This window comes from Fusarium flagelliforme (assembly GCF_020744385.1).
Source record: "Fusarium flagelliforme strain FIESC 12 MPI-CAGE-AA-0113 chromosome Unknown B0J16scaffold_2, whole genome shotgun sequence".
NCBI classification, from domain to species: Eukaryota; Fungi; Ascomycota; class Sordariomycetes; order Hypocreales; family Nectriaceae; genus Fusarium; species Fusarium flagelliforme.
In genome coordinates this window covers 3,038,521-3,057,015 of record NW_025763504.1, presented here as the reverse complement: position 1 = coordinate 3,057,015, position 18,495 = coordinate 3,038,521, and the positions used below count along the sequence as shown (strand labels likewise).

General features: G+C 49.1%; 5 protein-coding genes across 5 annotated transcripts; 3 read left to right on the top strand and 2 right to left on the bottom strand.

Annotated features, from left to right (window-relative positions):
- Nucleotides 1-16: 16 nt before the first annotated feature.
- B0J16DRAFT_411400 (tryptophan synthase beta subunit-like PLP-dependent enzyme) lies at nt 17-2,384 on the top strand. The gene is made up of 7 exons (XM_046133226.1): nt 17-358; nt 412-604; nt 656-779; nt 831-921; nt 973-1,033; nt 1,087-1,447; nt 1,497-2,384. Exons 1-7 carry the CDS (start codon nt 166-168, stop codon nt 2,076-2,078), a joined length of 1,605 nt encoding a protein of 534 aa, XP_045986625.1. The 5' UTR covers nt 17-165; the 3' UTR covers nt 2,079-2,384.
- Nucleotides 2,385-4,307: 1,923 nt separating this feature from the next.
- On the top strand, nt 4,308-5,170 carry B0J16DRAFT_380604 (uncharacterized protein; the record flags this gene model as incomplete). Its single annotated transcript, XM_046131093.1, has 2 exons — nt 4,308-4,484; nt 4,532-5,170. The coding sequence occupies 2 exons, from the start codon at nt 4,308-4,310 to the stop codon at nt 5,168-5,170; spliced, it is 816 nt and encodes a 271-aa protein (XP_045986624.1).
- Nucleotides 5,171-5,859: 689 nt separating this feature from the next.
- B0J16DRAFT_65389 (uncharacterized protein) lies at nt 5,860-7,972 on the bottom strand. The gene is made up of 2 exons (XM_046134236.1): nt 6,998-7,972; nt 5,860-6,909 (listed from the first exon to the last, which is right to left on the bottom strand). The coding sequence occupies exons 1-2, from the start codon at nt 7,622-7,624 to the stop codon at nt 5,914-5,916; spliced, it is 1,623 nt and encodes a 540-aa protein (XP_045986623.1). The 5' UTR covers nt 7,625-7,972; the 3' UTR covers nt 5,860-5,913.
- Nucleotides 7,973-8,941: 969 nt separating this feature from the next.
- B0J16DRAFT_65357 (putative zinc finger motif, C2HC5-type-domain-containing protein) lies at nt 8,942-10,865 on the bottom strand. The gene has a single exon (XM_046134235.1). It carries the CDS (start codon nt 10,671-10,673, stop codon nt 9,087-9,089), a length of 1,587 nt encoding a protein of 528 aa, XP_045986622.1. The 5' UTR covers nt 10,674-10,865; the 3' UTR covers nt 8,942-9,086.
- A 957-nt stretch (nt 10,866-11,822) lies between these two features.
- Nucleotides 11,823-13,553, top strand: B0J16DRAFT_333625 (lactate/malate dehydrogenase). The gene is made up of 3 exons (XM_046126848.1): nt 11,823-11,984; nt 12,161-12,278; nt 12,449-13,553. The coding sequence occupies exons 1-3, from the start codon at nt 11,931-11,933 to the stop codon at nt 13,285-13,287; spliced, it is 1,011 nt and encodes a 336-aa protein (XP_045986621.1). The 5' UTR covers nt 11,823-11,930; the 3' UTR covers nt 13,288-13,553.
- The last annotated feature ends 4,942 nt before the right edge of the window (nt 13,554-18,495 follow it).

The following is an 18,495-nucleotide window of genomic DNA, read 5'->3' as shown; positions in this document are numbered from 1 at the left end:
AACTCGTCTCGAGAATAAATATTCAATCCCTTAAATCTTGGATCTAGTCGATTCAGTTTTTCTCTCTTCTTTCCTCTCTTGTCTGTGCCTCTTGTGTGTTTTTGTCTAGTTGTCCTCATAATTCACTTGATACTTTGATCTTTACAAGCTATACGTGTGACCAGTATGACAGGCTCCGAATATCTCAATGTCTTCAAGGGTCCTGAATCCGTTCGCAACTATTTTGACCCTGAGCAGTCACCACCTCTGCCTCTAGTTGAGATTCCCGATTGTCTCAACCCTTACCGTCAAGATGGCGTTCGCATCTACGCCAAGATGATGACTATGCATCCTGCTACCAATGTCAAGGTGATGCCCGGTTAGTCTGCAGATCTACTACAGCCACTGGGCACGCAGCTAACCATTGTGCAGCTATGAACTTGCTAGAGAACGGCGTTGAGCCTGGCAAGACAAAGACCATCGTCGAGAGCAGTTCCGGTTCAACAGTCATTTCCATGGCCATGGTTGCCCGTGCGTTTCATGGCATTGAAGATGTTCACGCCTATCTCAGCAACAAGACAAGTGAGACCAAGTTGCGCATGATGCAGTTCTTTGGCCTCAATGTGTTAGTCGCACTTCCTCGTCTACAAGGCAATGTTCGCTAACTGCTGTGAAGTACTCTTTTTGGTGGACCTGCTCAACCTACGCCGGTTGATGAGCGAGGTGGTATCAGATCCGCTGCCCGAAAGGATGCCCAGTCTGAATCTGTGTGCAGTCCTAACCAGTACATCAACGACGACGTGAGCCTCTCGTTGTGCCAACCCCTATACTCATTTGCTAACAAACCGCAGAACTGGAAGTCACATGTGCGATGGACTGGTCCTCAAATTCACCGACAACTCCCGGAGATCAATGTGATTGTAGCCTCCATGGGAACTTCTGGTAAGATATGCTCATCAACTACAGGTTTTATACGTACTAACTCAATTTCAGGTACCATGACCGGACTCGGTACCTACTTCAAGGAGGCCAAGCCTGATGTGTACAGAATTGCGTATGTTCCGTTGACATCCTCCAACATCCTCGAGTAATTTCTGACCTTGATAGTGTATGCACCAACGCAGGAGAGCGTGTCCCTGGACCTCGCGAGTACTCTTTGATGAGCGAGGTTGAGTTCCCATACCTAGCCTCTCATGATGCCCTCGAGGAAGTCGGCGCACCAGACTCATACTCTCTTTCATTGGACCTCACCCGCCAGGGTATCGTCTGCGGTCCTTCCTCGGGTTTCACTCTGAAGGGTTTGTTCCAGCGCCTTGAGAAACTGAAGCAAGAGGGAAAGCTATCGGAGCTTGCTGGACCTGATGGCGAGATCCATTGTGTGTTCATGTGCTGCGATCTCCCCTTCCAGTACTTGAACGAGTACTTCTCTAACCTGGGCCCTGAGAAGTTCAGCCCTCTTCGCAACGAGGTATGTAAAATGCAGCACCGGGTGACAGGATGTTACTAACATTATCCAGCGCTTGAGAAATGTCGATCTCTGCCGTTATGACGACGCCTGGGAGCTCAACTCCCTGACTGCTCTGTCAAACTACTTCACCATTCACCCCCTAGGAACCCACGATACCGTCCTTTCCCTCGCAGACCAAATCGACAAGGCTCTCACTCCTTCTACCAACACCCAAATCCTGGACTTCCGCCGCGCATCAGACTACGACGCTTTCCACCTCCCCAACTCTGTCAACATTCCCCTCGAGGCTCTTCGCAACGGACCCGACAGTGGCAGTCCCTTCTCCAACCCCGCCGACGAGTGCGCCATGCTCGAGGAAGTCTGGCTTGAACTGGAGAGCCTCTTCAGCGTCAAGGACAAGAGTGGTAACCGAAATGCTAGCGCTGAAGCACTCATGTCTATGCTCCGTGGCAAGAAGGTCTTGACGTTGTGCTACGACGGCGATAGCTCTCGTGTTGCCAACAGTGTCCTTCGTGCTAAGGGCGTTGAGGCAGAGTGTGTTCGTGGAGGTTACGGTGCCTTGGCTAAGTTGCAAATGCCTTGCAACAACACCTGCGAGGTTGTCTCCATCCCCGTCTCCGTGGAAGTCTAAACACAGAAGCTGTTCTTGGTAGCTTTAGGCTACAAACTTGTGCATTTCTATCGGTGGCCATAAGCTACAGTACTGTCTTTTTCGCATTGGAACCGGCCGGAAGTGCAGTGGGCATCCGGGGCCGGCCGATATCTTAAACATTCGGAGTTTTCTTTTTTCTATTGATACGACTTATGACTGGAATAAGAAGGGATTGACTTGAACAAAAATGTCAGTGGAGGAGAGGCCTAAACCGGAAGTGCAGTGGGTTTCTGGGTTTGAGGCAAGGGTGATAGAATTTGGTACAGAATATACGAGTTCCCAAACTAGAAGTCCGTCATCGCAATGGAAGTGATGAATTATGACGAGTGAAACGTGATTATACAATCCCAATGTAGCGGATGCAACACGTACCGGTTGTTCCTGATTCCGGGATTCTGGAATTTCTTCAGAAGTAAACAAAACAATAGAAGCATTCCACGGTAGCCCTCCGGCTTTGCATTCCTCTGGTATAGGTTCCCATTGGAAGACGGGTATTTAAACTTCTATTGACATCGCTCTAGCCTGGATGCTGCCAACCAACACGGCAATTCGGAAATAGCATGCTGAGATTGGAATGCAGATGCAAAACTTCTTTTGTGCCGAGACCCTGAAACCCTTCATCCCCTGTTGATCACCGATTGACAACGTTTCTGGTCTCAAGTTGCAGTATCACGAAATGTTACAGAATAGGCGATCCGGTATATCCACTTCGGACCCGTTGATATTCATCAGTAAAAATGACGAAAGAGGCATCAGACCTGAAGAAAATCCTCTCAAACCTCGGTGCCGCTCACCTCGCAAACCCGCCTACAAAATCCAGACCGGGCGATCGTAAAAGGCTATCGACACAAGGAATGCGGAGCGGTTAGACTAGTACGCTCTGGATTCCCATACCACGGACAGTTATCAAGTCCAGGATATAGTAGACGATCAGTTTATGTTCATGTGACAACTCTTGACGCCGCAGGTTAAGCTTATGAGGAAAATCAAGGCTGTACTTGGGCGAGACGCCTTGGGTAACAAGATGGGAGGAGTAGCGGATGGCAAGAGTTGTTCGGTACCGCGAAGGAAGAAGCTTAGTATCTTGGTTGGTTGGTTGGTAGGTAGATAGATGTTTGGGTTGAAAGGGAGAATAGCGCTTCTGCAGGAACAAAACTTAACGGTCGGTTGACCTGCATAAAAACTCCGTACCTAGACTAATCGCTGCGCCTGCAAGGAACGTTGAAGAATGTCTCGGGAAGAACTCTTGGCGCTTCGAGAAGGAGTTTGACAGCTCTGTCTTGCATGTCTTGAACTTATTTAACAGCCTACTTGATTACATCTCAATCAACACGCAAATTAGTGATAAATTCAATCTTAAGAACATACATTATGTTTTGTTGTTGGCCTCAGAAAGTTCCCGTCCGTATCCGCATTCGACAAGGCTGGTCCCAAGGGCGTTTAAGTTTCTCCTCATCTATAGCGCTGGCACCACCCACTACCCTATGCTCTGCCCAGCATCACCCTTCTAATCATACGTTTTGACAAGGCCAGACTACGCTAGAACACGCATAAATCTCCTTGAACATCAAACCAATCTATTCATACACGTGTTCAAAAAGGCTGTAAACTCGAGACGAGATGAAAAAGCCAAAAATAGGACAGAAAATACTCTGTTGTAAGACATAGATCAGCGTCTCGTCTGGTCAGGGGTCCACGTCCAAGCGGCAAAAACGAACCAACAAGGCGTGACTATAAGTCGATACCCGAAACAAAGTGGCAGTCACTTTGTATATTGAATCATGCCAATTCGTTGTCATTAACGAGAGGCGCAAGTCTGCACACCACTATAAAATTCAATGTTTCATTCATTCTGGACGCTGTAGCAAACAATTCATCCAGTGGCGTTCTTCGGTCGAGGCCGTATCACACATCCCAAGTTCCAACAGGCGTCTAATCACTTAGTCCAAAAGCTTACATCCATTGACCCAACTATTGAAAAGCAACGTTAGTCTACCCCAATACTTGAGACCCTTGTGGATATATATATAAACCCGTGAGGCTTAACCCCCCGTCCGGAGTTGCCTTCGAAGTGAAGCGAAACGTCGTCTCACTTTGATACATTCATTCCACTTTTAAACATTCATTTATTACTTCTATCTGTCTTTTCCAACTCAAGCCTTCAGACACTCTCCATTCTCTCCTTTCAAACATCTTCGGCTCGCAATCATGAAGTCTCTTCGAACTCATCGCTCCAAATCCCTCCCAAGCAACAACTCATCCAAAAAGTCTCTCTTTTCCAAGATCTCCCGCCGTCTATCTCTTAGTTCTCGTAAACGCTCCGACTCCGTTCGTCTGTACGACGAGAGCGACAATGAAAGCACAATCCAAGTGATTCCTCAAGAGGTAAGCCCCCAGATGCCCTTTTCAAACTCCTTACTTACAGGAGATAGTTTCAACAACCGCCCACACAATCTCGCTTTTCTCGCCGAGCTTCCCGTTTTTGGTCCGTTTCCTCAGCAAACCAATTCGACGATGAATACTCTATGCCTCAATCACCGACGTACCCTCCATATGGAGGCGTTTACGTACCACGCCATGCAGCAAGCGACTTTTCAAAGACTGCTACCAGCCGTCTGACCATGATGGTCGAGGCCGATGAGACGACGCTCTGTTCATACAACTGCCGCGCCAACATGATGGCGAGAAACCACAGCATCACCGACAGTGAGCCCGACGTTGACCACCGCGAGCGAGCGCTTCGAGCCTTGACTGCAACACGCAGTAGCACCCTCTCAAGCCAAGCAAGCAGCGACGACTACACCCTCTTCTTAGCCGACGCCGCAACGAGTACAGATGCTCGACGCAGAAGATCAGCAGCAGCTTGGGCTGAGCTTGAGCACAGAGCATCATTGATGAACATGAACCACAGGACCAGTGGCACTGATCATCTTATCCCTCGACAGAACCGCGCGCAAAGCGCTTATCTGGGTGTTCCTAACAGCCCGTATGAATCGCCAAGACCCGGAAGCTCAGTGGCTATGAGTATCCATGAGTATGTTAGGCCCACGCAGGTTGCCAGGGCTTGGTAGCCAATGGCTGCCGTGTAAAAACAGCGAGTTTCAGATGTGATATGATTGGGATTTCCGGATAGGCGTTCAGGGCAGGCGTTTATACAATATCAGAGTGTAAATACAACTCAAGTCAAGAGTATGAGGCCTGGACTGCTTCAACTCACAACAAGCGTATTTGCGCATAACAAATAAACCACTTTTTTGTTAGACTGTCTGCATTTCCAACCCTGATATTAACGTGACCAGTATTGTCATGCGCTACCAAACCCCCAATCTTGATGGAATATATAGTAAATCAGACAATATCGTTCAATGCACTAATGGGATCGTGGTATTGACAAACAGCCACAGTCGTATATATAAACTGAAGCAATAGCCCAAACGCCAATTTTCTCCACGCGACCGATCATATCGCGGAACACATGGCTCGTCTCATATCTTCATGCAAGAGAAACCGCCTTTCCGTTACGCTCAAATCAGAAACCCCTGCCCGATGCACCGTAGTAAAACAATTCAGTCCGCAGACCGATATAAACCAACGAGATATCCAAAGCATACCATGCTTAATCAACCGACGCCAAATCACTGGCTGTTCTTGCATCATCTGTGCTGACCAAAACGATTTGCAAACAAGACTCCAACAACGCTGTTGAGAAAGATCATTGTACTGCAGATGTATCGTCTGCAGGCTTTTATAGCTGCCCGGATGACCCAAAATAACCAACGTCCATTACCCATGCAAACAGAACACAAACGCCACTTTATGACTGCATGACTCCGGCGACTGGCCTTCTTGCCGGTATTAGAATCTCCTCGTCGTCAGAGCTATCGCCTGCCTCCGCGCTGGCCTGGTCAAGCATCCTCTCGATGTCTTCATCGCGTAATGTTTTTCTTGTCTTTCCATTCCCTATGCCAATGCCACTGGGTAATGAAAGTGTCCCTCGTAGTTGACTTCGACCACCAATCGTACGCCTTCTGGGCATGGCTCTATGTTGGCCACCATACTGTTGCTGTGGTGAATCTAGATCCATTGGTGAACCAGGAGGCGGACCCATGGATGAGTTTTCGTAGGGAGATCTTCGAACCTGCTGTGGCTGGCGTTGTGAAGGTAGTGGCTTTCTAGGTCCCGAAGGCAACGCGTGACGCGGAGCTTGAGGTCTGCCCATGGCATTAGGTGCTGATGAGCTTGGAGGAGAGAATGCGTGCTTCAAGTTGGCCGAGTTTCCTGGACTACTCATAAAGAGCAAGGTCTCGATAGCATCTTGTTCCCTCACATTTTGATGTGGTGACATGAGAACTGGGTCGCCTGAGATACGAGACCTGGCCCCATGATGCAAGGCAGACGGTTGGCCAGGTGTATGAGGCGAGGCGGAATGTGAGTGTGATAGCATACCCGGCGTTCGATGGGGATGAGAGTTGCGACGCGGGTTCATGTTTGGTGCAGGTAACGCAGAAGGTCGAATAGGTGCTGGCGGGGCGAGAGAAGGCTTGGACCAGATCGTTTCTGGTGGTGTGTGTGACTTCCGTCGTTCAGTAGCAGAAGCTTGTGGTAAGGGAGCTGAGGATGAGGGTGGTTTGCTCATGGCCATTCGAGGGCTTGCGGATGAGCCTTGTCGGCGATGCACGGTGGATGTGCTTGAAACGGGAGAAGCAGCTTGCGATGCCATGTTTTCGACTTCTTCGAGCGAATTTGACTGCCAGCCGTTGTTGACTTTGACCATGGCGTACGAGAGACGCGTTCGTAATTCGTTGGACAACTGAAGCGGGTGTGTTAGTCGTAATCCCACGCAGATTGGACAGCAACTAGAGCAAAGACGCGGTCTTCTACCGTCGCGCTTGACATACCTCTCCAATATGACCACCCGCTGATGTTCTGCTCACAGCACTCGGTGTTCTTGAATGGCCCTTAACGGGACTTTGGCTTTCTGTACGGCTTTTAACCACACCGTCGGCCATTCGTTTCCGTGTATTCGAGTAAATCCTGTCCTGTGCGGCAGCAATCTCGGAGAGCTGTAATAGTTGGCTATCCTGGCTAGACGGTCCGGGTGCACAGTTACTGGCGTCGCTCGCTGGCGGCGTGAATGCGGGATCTGTTGTAACGGTCATGGTGGTGTCTTGCGATCCGGTATTCGAACGAGGATGACTCTGTGTAGAACCATCATCACGGTCGGTAGAAGGTTTGCGCTGCATTTTGGCGATAGCAGCGACAACAACTGCATGCGCTGTTGTAGTTCTGGTCGTTGAATCAACAGCAGCACCGTCGTCAGGCGCAGTAGTTATCGACGCAATCGGGTGGGAGGCTCGCGAGAGCGCGTCGGCCGGGATTGGCAGTGGTACCGCGGTATCCCCACCTTGTCGCGCTCCCGTTGCTGTCGCTGTATCAGTAGTAGCGTCGACTGTCTTGAACGGCGGAGGTGGCGCGATACGGTTGTTGTTCAGCGCAATTTCATGTAAAGGCTGGTTTGGACTCATGACGGATCGTATTGAAGCCTCCGGAGAGGAGTTGTGAGAGTTGTTAGGGTGAAGTTCCAGGACCACAATTGGAGGGATTCCAGAACGTATAAGCCTCCGCTGTACAAGTGAACCCTCACTTTAACTTAGGCGCTGTAGACCGACAACTGTCCGGGAGTGGAGGTACACGTTAGAGGCCCCAGAACGAAGGGTCTAGGGTCTAGACGAAACAGCGCGGCGGGAAATCCGGGCTATCTCAAGGGAGCTAGAGAAGAACAGAGACAAGGGAAATAATTGGATTTGACCAGGGCGCGAGGGCGATGATATTTATTGATTGTTTTCTGTTTATTTGTGGTTGTTGGCCATTATGAATTCAAGATGAGATGGGTGATCCACGTCGAATATATTTAATTTTAAACACGGAGCCACAAGAGACCCAAACGGCAGGTAAGGGTAAAGACGTTCCTGCTTTGAATGAAATTTGAGGCTGCAATGGGTCCGATTTGTGGGAAAGAAGACACAGATTCAACGCGATCTGATACGCGACGTTTACGACTTGACTCGGTCAGTGCAAAATACCTTAAAGTGTGCGCCTGCATGGAAACGTTCTGTGCTCACAAGGTTGACAGAGCCGAAATCTGCTAAAGATACACTAAAGCTTTAGTGGCTGCAGGGTGGTTCTGGGGTCTCTTTCAGGGCGTTCCTCCGCTGGAGGTTTAATTGATGTGCTGAACCGCGGGCAGACTCTCCTGGTGATACTGTCAACGGGAACACAAGTCATCTATGCCGCATGAACGTTACCTTGAGGCGAATTTGAGCTTATGAACAGGACACCTCTTTGGTGAGGTGCAGATACACCCCGGTCATGATCTGAGGTGCCAGTAAAACACTCATTCTCGGTCATGCAGCTCGAAAATATTAAAAGCCGCGTGGCGCTGCAAGGTTTTGTGAGGACTCGACTTACGAGCTTGCGCAAAACACACAGGCATCAGTAAAAGATACGGTTCAAGTATTTAGATGCCTAGAATCACACATCAAAATGTCGCAGACTTGCAGCGAATCGTTATCATAAATCAACCCTCACTGAATGAGTACAACGGGAATGACCTCACCCCTGTAACCCCAAATTGCTTTTCCCCCTCCTTCCGTGGATCGTGGGTGACAACCAGACCCATGACACGCTTGGGCCAGAAAAAGTCAGTAAAGCGTTGATGACGCGAGATCACGTGCGATACAAACCGTGGTTATCGATTGTAAACAATTGGAGATTGATAAGACAAGGATGTAGGGATTCCTGAGAACGCGATAAATAATAAATTCATAAATGCTAGACTTTATAGTTATTGGAGTGGATGAAACTTTTAGATATTTTTGGTTGATTCTTAGCAGATTTTCTATTCTTCGATGCTCATAACACATGGTCTATTTTGTCGTGATCTCAACACCATAGTTGCGCTCCGAAACTAGGTTGCTATAGAACAACTCATCCACATGCTGGCTCATCATCTCCAGCATGTCCATAGACACCACCATCCAAGATTACTCCCTCGTTGTTATCGAGATCATGTTGAACGCGCTGCCATCCCTTCTTTCTTCGTGCCTCCCTTCCCTCTACCTCAGCACCCTTGCCCTTGGCATCAAAGACAGGCTTAATTAAAGATCCAAGCAAAGGATTGCCACTAAAGGCACCTCCGTTTCTTCCACGGCCCTTATTCGCAGATGAGTCCTCAAAGCCACCATTGTTGGCCTCATCGACAATCTCATCTTCGGATTCGGGTGTAACGGGGCGTTCGACAGCCGCCATCTTGCGGATAACCTTGCCTCCCACCACATCAATGCTAACAACTTGCTTACGCTTCTCGTATTCTGGTCGCGCGCTCCATTCCATCTCACGCAGGACCTTTTGTTGTCTCTTCAGTTCGCGTGCCCGCTCTTCAGGAGTCGCCCACATACTGCCCGTTCCTGTAAGCGCTCCGCCAACATCGAAGTCAGCCGCTTCATCGCGGACGGTGGTTCGCTGTGCGTTCTGTGCTTGGAAGTTGAGAAGCTTGTCACGGTGAGCACGAGCCTTGGCTTCAGCTTCACTAAGTGAAGGACCATCGTTACCGCGGGGTTGAGTAAACGGTGCCGGTGTCTTGGCTACATCAGCGCGACGATTGGCATCGCGGTTAGCGGCCTGTCGTTCACGCCCTCGCTCATCTTTAAGCTCTCGTATCATCATTTGGACATCATCCGGTGTTAGTAGAGGACTGCCGCAGAAAGTACAAGGTCCCAAGCCCTCCTTCATGCATATCACCTTGCCACAAGAGAGACAGTTCGGTGCTGCACCTTGCAGAGGATGTCTCGTAGCAACACAATTACACTTTCTAGACTTGGAGTTATCCAATGAGGGGTTTGTCGAGATCTCAAGCGCACGAATAGCAGCATCAAGATCAGATATGGCAGTTGAGGCACCAGCCATGGGCATGCCTCCAGCTATTGAAATCTTGGTGGTAGTTGCAGCTGGCTTTGGCGTGGAACTGCGCGAAGCGGGAGTCGACTTCGATTTTGACTTAGGTGGTCCCTCGCCAAGCATGTAACCAGCTGAAGCATGCTGTTTAGGAGGAGGCTTCGCGACAGGCTTAGGGTCGGGTTTCGGAGTCGACGATCTCGAAGCATTGTTACTGGTAGGAGCACTCGACCGCTGAGGAATATAATCAAGACTCAAATCCTTCTTGCTGTATGTCGTACCAGCGGGTGCAGCATAGTCGCTAACTTGTCTAGCCTGTGGTGTGTGGATGTTTGCCTTCTTCTTTTTCGGTTGGCGTTTCGCCTTAGGTACGGCCTCGATATTCTGCGACTCGGGTTCTGGCGGTGCAGCAGCATTGGAGTACGAGGAGCTACCGGGCGCGGATGTTTGTCTCCGGGAGTTGAACGACGATATAAACTCGATCGCTTGAGGAGAGTCTCCTAATAGATTTCCAAAGTGATCCGCCGCTTCGGCTGTAGAGAGAGTAGAGGCGTAATCGAGGACCTGCTTGAGCTCCTCATCGGGAAGCGGTAACAGCTGCGAGAGCTGCGCGATGGACATGATGGGCGTTTTTCGCTGAAAATGATATCTATTGTGATGTACTGAACAAATCCTGAGCCGTGAATATTCCTTCTTGGAAGGTTTAAGGTCAAAAAAATCGAGATCGGATTGTTGACGTCGTTGAAAGAGAGAGCTTGGAGCTCCCCCACCAAGCCGCCTTAGCCCCTCCAAAATCTACATTCTATGCTGACTCACTCGCCGACCTTGAGTTGCCCAGGCTGCACCCCATGTTTGATCAGCCATGAGCGATGAGTTATAACAGTTCCAAAATAAAATTGGTTCCAAGTTATCGGTAATAGACTACCTACTTAGAAAGTTCCCAGTGGCAGTGAGGGATGTGCCATGAAGGGCCCACTGTGTGGCTGAAGCATGAAGGACCCTGTTTATGATCCGTCCCGTCTGCAAAGAGAATCAACGGGTGTGGTACTCGGGTTATCTTTCCGTTCTCCGTACACGTGCTTCCAGCATGGCAACTTCAATCCTTTCCGAGGTATCCCGTACTTGTGATATCACTGTTCAAATATTCTCAGGTTTCTTTGTGATGTTTTGGTGCAAGGTGAAACTGCCGGATGAATGGATAAGTCAACGGCTTTGAAGCGAGCCAACCACGAACAGCGACAGGACTGGGGACTTCACGATGATATGGTCCCCCTTCTCCACTAGATCAAGAGATAAGATGAAGACAAATCCACTAGAATGGCCAATATGAAGTGGTAGACTACGGTAGTAGTGGTGGTCGGCGAACTATTGTTACTTTGGGGTTGTGCGGTTGTCATACAGCACCTGATCAAACATTTTTGTTCGGGATGGAAGCTATTTTGGAGCTGGCGGTTGTAAGTGAATGAGGGGGTTGGGCACAGCTTTTTCGAACCGTATAGAAAACTATTGTCTCGATACATATAATAGTTGCAGAGCTAAAAGACTCAATGTTTCCAATATATCGTAACTACAAATTCATGCTTATGCTTTGCAGTCGCTATTTCATCATCATTGCTTGAACTTAACCCCCCGTTGCTCCGTGCTTTCAAAATACCGAGTGTCCTCCGTGCTGGCCAGTCAGCTCGATGCGCTAAACTCGATAGAGTCTAACCCGGCGTTGACTTGCCTTGCGTTGGATGGAGCTTCCCCATCCTGTCCTCCTCCTTCCGGTTATTCCTCCCCGTATTTAAAGTGCTCATCGCCAACTTCTTCTTCCTTCCACCCCCATCCCGTCCTTTTTACCCTTTTCACCAATTGAACACTTTATCAATCGCAAAAATGTTCGCCGCTTCTCGCATCCAGCGCCGTGCTTTCTCCGCCACCGCCCGGGACGTAAGTTGATACCCCTCTTGCAATGCGCAATGCTTTGTGCCGCTTGATCTTTTTTTCCTCTTCACCGATCGAGACCGGCCCGGTTGTTGAGAGGCCATCATGAAGTCCCAGAACGACTTCATGGTCGCCAATTCAGCTTCAGTTCTCTGTAAACATGTACTAACTGTCATGTATAGCTTTCCAAGGTCACCGTTCTCGGTGCTGCTGGTGGTATCGGCCAGCCTCTCTCTCTTCTCCTCAAGATGAACCCCCGCGTCACTGAGCTCGCTCTCTACGATATCCGTGGCGGACCCGGTACGTAACAATATTCGCTCCTCATGGTTTGGAAAGGGTATCTTGGCTTGCGAACGCCTCGTTTGCGATGAATCGAGGAACGACAGCCTCGGTCGAGCTATCCCGAAACCCGACCAAGCTATGATGCCACCTCAACCAGTTCAGAACCGAACGGCTAACAATTCTGCTAGGTGTTGCTGCTGACATCTCTCACGTCAACACCAAGTCCTCCGTCAAGGGTTACGAGCCCAACGCCGCCGGTCTCAAGGACGCTCTCTCCGGCGCTGAGGTTGTCCTCATCCCCGCTGGTGTTCCCCGCAAGCCCGGTATGACCCGTGACGATCTCTTCAACACCAACGCCTCCATCGTCCGTGACCTCGCCAAGGCCGCTGCTCAGGCTGCCCCCAAGGCCAAGCTCCTGATCATCTCCAACCCCGTCAACTCCACCGTCCCTATCGTCAAGGAGGTTTTCAAGGCTGAGGGCGTCTACAACCCCAAGACCCTCTTCGGTGTCACCACCCTCGACGTTGTCCGTGCTTCCCGATTCGTCTCCGAGATCAAGGGAACCGACCCCAAGGACGAGAACATCACCGTCGTTGGTGGCCACTCCGGTGTCACCATCGTCCCTCTCTTCTCTCAGTCTAACCACCCCGACCTTTCCTCCGACGCTGAGCTCGTCAAGCGTGTCCAGTTCGGTGGTGACGAGGTCGTCAAGGCTAAGGACGGTGCTGGCTCTGCCACTCTCTCCATGGCCATGGCTGGTGCCCGCATGGCTGACTCCGTCCTCCGCGCCGTCCAGGGCGAGAAGGGTGTCAAGGAGCCCGCTTTCGTCGAGTCTCCTCTCTACAAGGACCAGGGCATTGAGTTCTTCTCCTCCCAGGTCGAGCTCGGCCCCGAGGGTGTTGAGAAGATCCACCCTATCGGCAAGGTTGACGCCAACGAGGAGAAGCTCATTGACGCCTGTCTCAGCGACCTCAAGAAGAACATTGAGAAGGGTGTTGCCTTCGTTGCCTCCAACCCTCCCAAATAAATTATCTAAGCTCTCTTCGAGCTAATGGAGGATCTTCTAGCTTAAAATACTAGACGACGTGGTGAAAAGGGGAAAGTTAAAAGACGGAAGCTCTGTCATAACACAGGTTCCTTTCTTGTGAAGATTGGGTAAGAAAACGAAGGCGTATAAGCGATTGGTATACCTATGTTTTCCTTCCCACTGTTCTACCACCTCCATAGACTTGGAAATCCAGTCTCTGTACCATAGCCATAATGAAAAAATACCCAAGATCAACTTCGCTCCTTGACGTGTTCTGACGTAAATCATCAGGCGACGAAAACCCATTACCCTGTAGCCCTCCCTTCGTGTTTCAACTGTATCTATGAACTTGAAGGTACTGTGGACAACCGCATCGAATGTTGCGAAACCTCGATACTAAGACTTTTAGGGGATCTATGTGTTATAACAGGAAGTTGAGATCGGCACTGTAGTTCTTCATATCGTTCTGCTCCCCTGACGGGCTGTCGATGACTACAGAGCCACGTATTGTTTAGACCCAAACCGCTTCATCACAGAAGCTTACTGTTTATAGAGTAGGCGCAGCCTGGGATTTTGATAAAGGTCACCCAAAGACCGAGCTCAATCTTGATTAGCCTTTCTGTATATACTCGTCGATTGTTTCAGGCCCTACAAGTAGCATCGTATGCCCTTCTCTAAGTAAACACTCTAGCACATGGTCCCCTCATGATAGCTCCTCCTCAGTACCAGCTCGTGATTGCAGATTGTTGTGTTGATGCCAAGTTCATATATTTCTGACAATCTTGGCTCCGAACTAACTATTTCGCGAAGATTCAACTTGCCATCATGGTCGTTATGGGATCCTTCTCATGAGCCCCAAGGCAACGGAGGTTGACATCTCAGTTACAACGATCAACCCGACGGCAGGTCAGATCGCATCATCAAGTCCTGACTATGCGCACAGATCACAAGTATCAAGATAGGTAGATTGAGAGCATTTCTATGCTGCGTGAGTTCCCCCTCTCCTTGTCCAGCGGCTAGGTGTTAGTTCCGACAGCATCCTGTTCCCCGAGTGGAGGGGTGTGGTTTGGAATCATTACTCTGTACAGCTTCTCTTCGTTGTCAATATCCAGAGGGGAAGTCACTCGCTGCATTACAGGCCCATCTCTTGGTGATAGTAAGGATTCCGTAGTCCCACTAGCCTACTTCGCTTCTAATGAGTAGTTCATCTTCGTGATACTGGAGTAGTCGCACTTACCGGTCAATGTCTTCTACTGTATTCTGGTAGACTTGCGGGTTAGTTCACGAGCCTCGTAGACGTGGTGTGCTCCACGGAGCCATACTACAATGATGGATATGTCCCGGTTGTTTTTGCAGAAGCGTATCTTTCGCCTTTCGACAGGTTTATCCCCCGTTCGAAAATAGGAGACAAACTGTGAATCATATGTTTGCCACACTGTATGCCGATCTACGCCTCTCCAAAAGGGGTCGAAGTTGAACAGGATACGCGAGGCGATGGTGGTGTCGTCCATGAGAATGTGACTGCCGTTCCGAGGTCGCTGCTCATCCTTACATGCCGATGTACCGCATGGTAGGAGTTGGGGGATAGTTGAGGTAGCTCATGTCAACTGGAGTTGGCTTGTTGAAATTGAAGTTATCATGGTGAGGATGGGAAGCGCTTTTACGCCAGTTCACTCTTCAGTCACTTTGTTCAGGGGCCTCGATACCGTACGTCTAACCCTTGAAGACCATCTACACGCTTGTTCCGTAGTCAAAAGGATATCAGAGAGATTCGTAAGCTATAATATCATGTTCTATTTCTATGATATTTATCTGACCCCAATGCATAAGCACGTAGCTGGTTATACGGCCGAAGCATGAGCGTTCTGAGTAGGTATTCTTTATCCACGGAATCACTTTCACTTGAGATGTTAGGGATCCCTTTTGAAACACGATTAAGAGTTTGAGGAAAGGATACAAATGCTACAGATTTACGGAGTCACTCTAGCTTATACTCCGTCTTTGTCTGTTCTGTGTCCTCTGGTAGACCTATTCCGTCGTGGAGTGGCACACCAACGATGCTAAATGCTACCACCACCACTGCGTAACAACAATGCTATGTACATTGAGACATCTCTTACTCGTTCAAATCATCATGCCAGCTTGCTCCTCTTGGTTACTTCAGGTCCCTATGAAAGGAACACGCCACATGTCTTCTGTTGATGAGACCGATCAAGCCTACCCTATGCCATATCACTCGGCCCCTTCCTTCTGTGTCTTTGCGCTTGAGCAGCGCACGAAGACGTCTAATGCCCCGAACCAGTAATAATGACATTCCCGTAATACTTGGGTGTTTAAATGAAGCTTGGAGTTGACTACGCTGTGTGCAGGATAGTTGTTCATGTGTATCAAGAGATCCAAAGGCGCCCTGAACAAGAGGCCATAAAGGGGCGCCAAGGAGAATTGGAACAGGTTCACCATCATCAGCACTCGAACTTTGGACTTCTTTTATAAGTCAATTCAGTTGGCATAGGTTAAATGTGCTAACTAAGGACTCTATCTCCTGTCGCTCACGATTCTCGACTGATCGCGAGCTACAAAAACACCTGAAGTCGTACCGCACCAAGTCCACGACCACATGTGAGCTCTCCCATAGTATGATCAAAACTTTAGTCGCTCATTTCTGTAGTCCAGATAGCACACAGGAACAGAGAAGCACTTGCCATACAACTGATGCCCCGTGTCAAGCGACTACGGCTCCCTTACGGCAAAGTCAAGACGACTTCACAGGGTACATGCGTCGAAGCATCTCGCCGCATTCGTCTTCACAAGATATCAAGTGACCTAAACTGCAGTATCAAACAACAAATACATTCAACGACTTGACCGTAACAGCACAGACCTCACCGCCAAAGAGCCTCAACATAGCATCCCGATAGACGAATAAGCGACAGACAGATCTGTAACACTTGCATTGCATTCTACAGATGTCTTGCCTCAACCATTTCACACTGCTTCAGATCTTACGTTCGAGACTCATCATATATGAGCGGTGAAGATCCTGATAGTCTCATGAGCAACCACGTCTGTGTAGAAGATGCAATGTTATCTGAAACTGGAAGGCTGGAGTAGCATCGCTTGTTGTAAAATATGGGAATACACATGTGCATGTCGACTCCTCCTCTTTTCATCCCTATTCCGTGATTGTGCGTATGCAAATTGGGGTAGCTAAGGTGAGGCCATATCAACGAACAGGATGCCCTCCATTGCGAGGCGGTGAGCAGTAGGATGCAGCATATGAAGAAGGATATCCAATCATGTACGCGAACGCGTTATGTCTCACAAGAGGTTAGATTTACGTAGATTAATTCTGGAGGCGAGAAAAAGAGCCTCTGATGTACATGGTAGGGAACTGGGATCGAAAGTTGGGGACCTGATAAAGCAATGGCCATGTCCTAATTGAGAAGTGTAGCCAAACCAACACCGCCCCGGCAGGCAGGTAGACATGACGAGATGAGACGAGATGCAAGTCTTACGATGCAGCCTCATTTTTGCAGATCAGGGCAGATCGAGCATTGCATTCCAAGGGCCCATGCGTGCAGTAGTAATAATACAGACGATTCAGAGTTACAGTACATGATGATCTAGGATAGGGATGTGATATTGGGTATATCATTATGGCAGTAAGAATGCGTTGTACTGTAAGCATCACAGTTGGCCGTCAGACTTGACCATTCACTAGTCTAGATCATTGCCAGTCTTGTTAATTAGAGCAAGTCAAGTCCTGGCCCGATCTCGACTTAAAACTTAGTAGAGAATAAGAACCCCGGTTGACACTCCCGTGTCTCACTTTGGGAGTAGATGCTGATGCTCACAAGGCAAGACAAAGTCCAGACAAAAGGGGAAACGGAGCATTAGTCTCTGCCAAGATCCTCTCGGCCTCATTTCCCTTGATCCCCGTGGACACTAGTTATACCCGTAACTTTCACCTATTTTTTTCGATGCGCAGCATGGATGAGGGGATGGATATGCAGTCGGCTTAAAACAGAAATACCCCCAAAGAGGATCATCGTCCCGTCCACGGGATAGACCCAGACCACATGGCTTAGTCTGGGAGAGAGAGAAAAAAGATGGCGCCTCACCTGAGCCCAGCCTTGTTCTGCGTCAAAGCGCGTAGCGTCCGGTGGGAGTTGACCACCCAATAAGAGCTAAAATGTGATGTATTTTTGGGCAGCCATTGTTCGCTGCTAAAACAAAAGAGACAACAGCAGGGCTTAAATCCCCTCCACTACTCCAAAGGGAGAGGGATCGGCGTAGTCCTTCCCCCCACGCCCTCCATCCGGCAATATCCATGACTGTTCCTTGTAAGTACAGTATGCAGACCATAACTTTACCCAAGGGACGTCTATTGGTTGCATATTTGCTTTTTATTTCGCAATGTCCAGAGAACAACCAACTTTGCTTTTTCGATGAGCGCGCTCAGGCCGCCCGCCTTTTGGAGTTGACTTTCAGTCCAGTTTCCGAAAATATATGAATTAAATTGTACGGAGTACGCATATAGGTGTTGACTCGTGTGTAATGTCGGTCTGGAGGTGCCATGCCGGAACATGATTCGTATTTTCCAGTCTCAGATAGGACCGATGCCTATCCTTTCGAGCTTGGACTGTTCGTTTATCTGTAAGCACAGTATCCGTATCCGCGTTTGGTCGTTCAGTGCTATTGGAGCCTTACAAAGGTTCCAAGGCTGAGGATCGACCCTGATCAAGTGGACTAGACTGCTGGACTTACAACCGTGACCCAATCATCAGCTGTACTTGTCTTTATAAACAGCTGAGTATTGCAGGAGACTGTAGATCTGGCGAGCAGCTAGCCCTACAGATTCTGGAATATCATCTGCGTGTCATATCCCGTGGCAATGCATATTGACGACCCAATATACAACCGCAACATTTTTGAAAATATCAAGGCGGTGCGAACTGGAGATGTCATGGCGATTTGGTTAAACCTGCCCCTAGAGTATCTTCAAAGGCACAGAAATCGAATGACTTGATCAACAGGTCATTCAGCCATGTTTGAGTTGCACATGCAGTTATGATAGACGTGAGCCCTGTCATAACTTAGCATATAGGTTGAAAACTGCCATCGAATCATATTCCATTCTCGATTCACGGTCTTTTCTCCAGTCCTCGACACATTCAGAGGTCGTCTTTCTCCACTAAACTTGTTAAT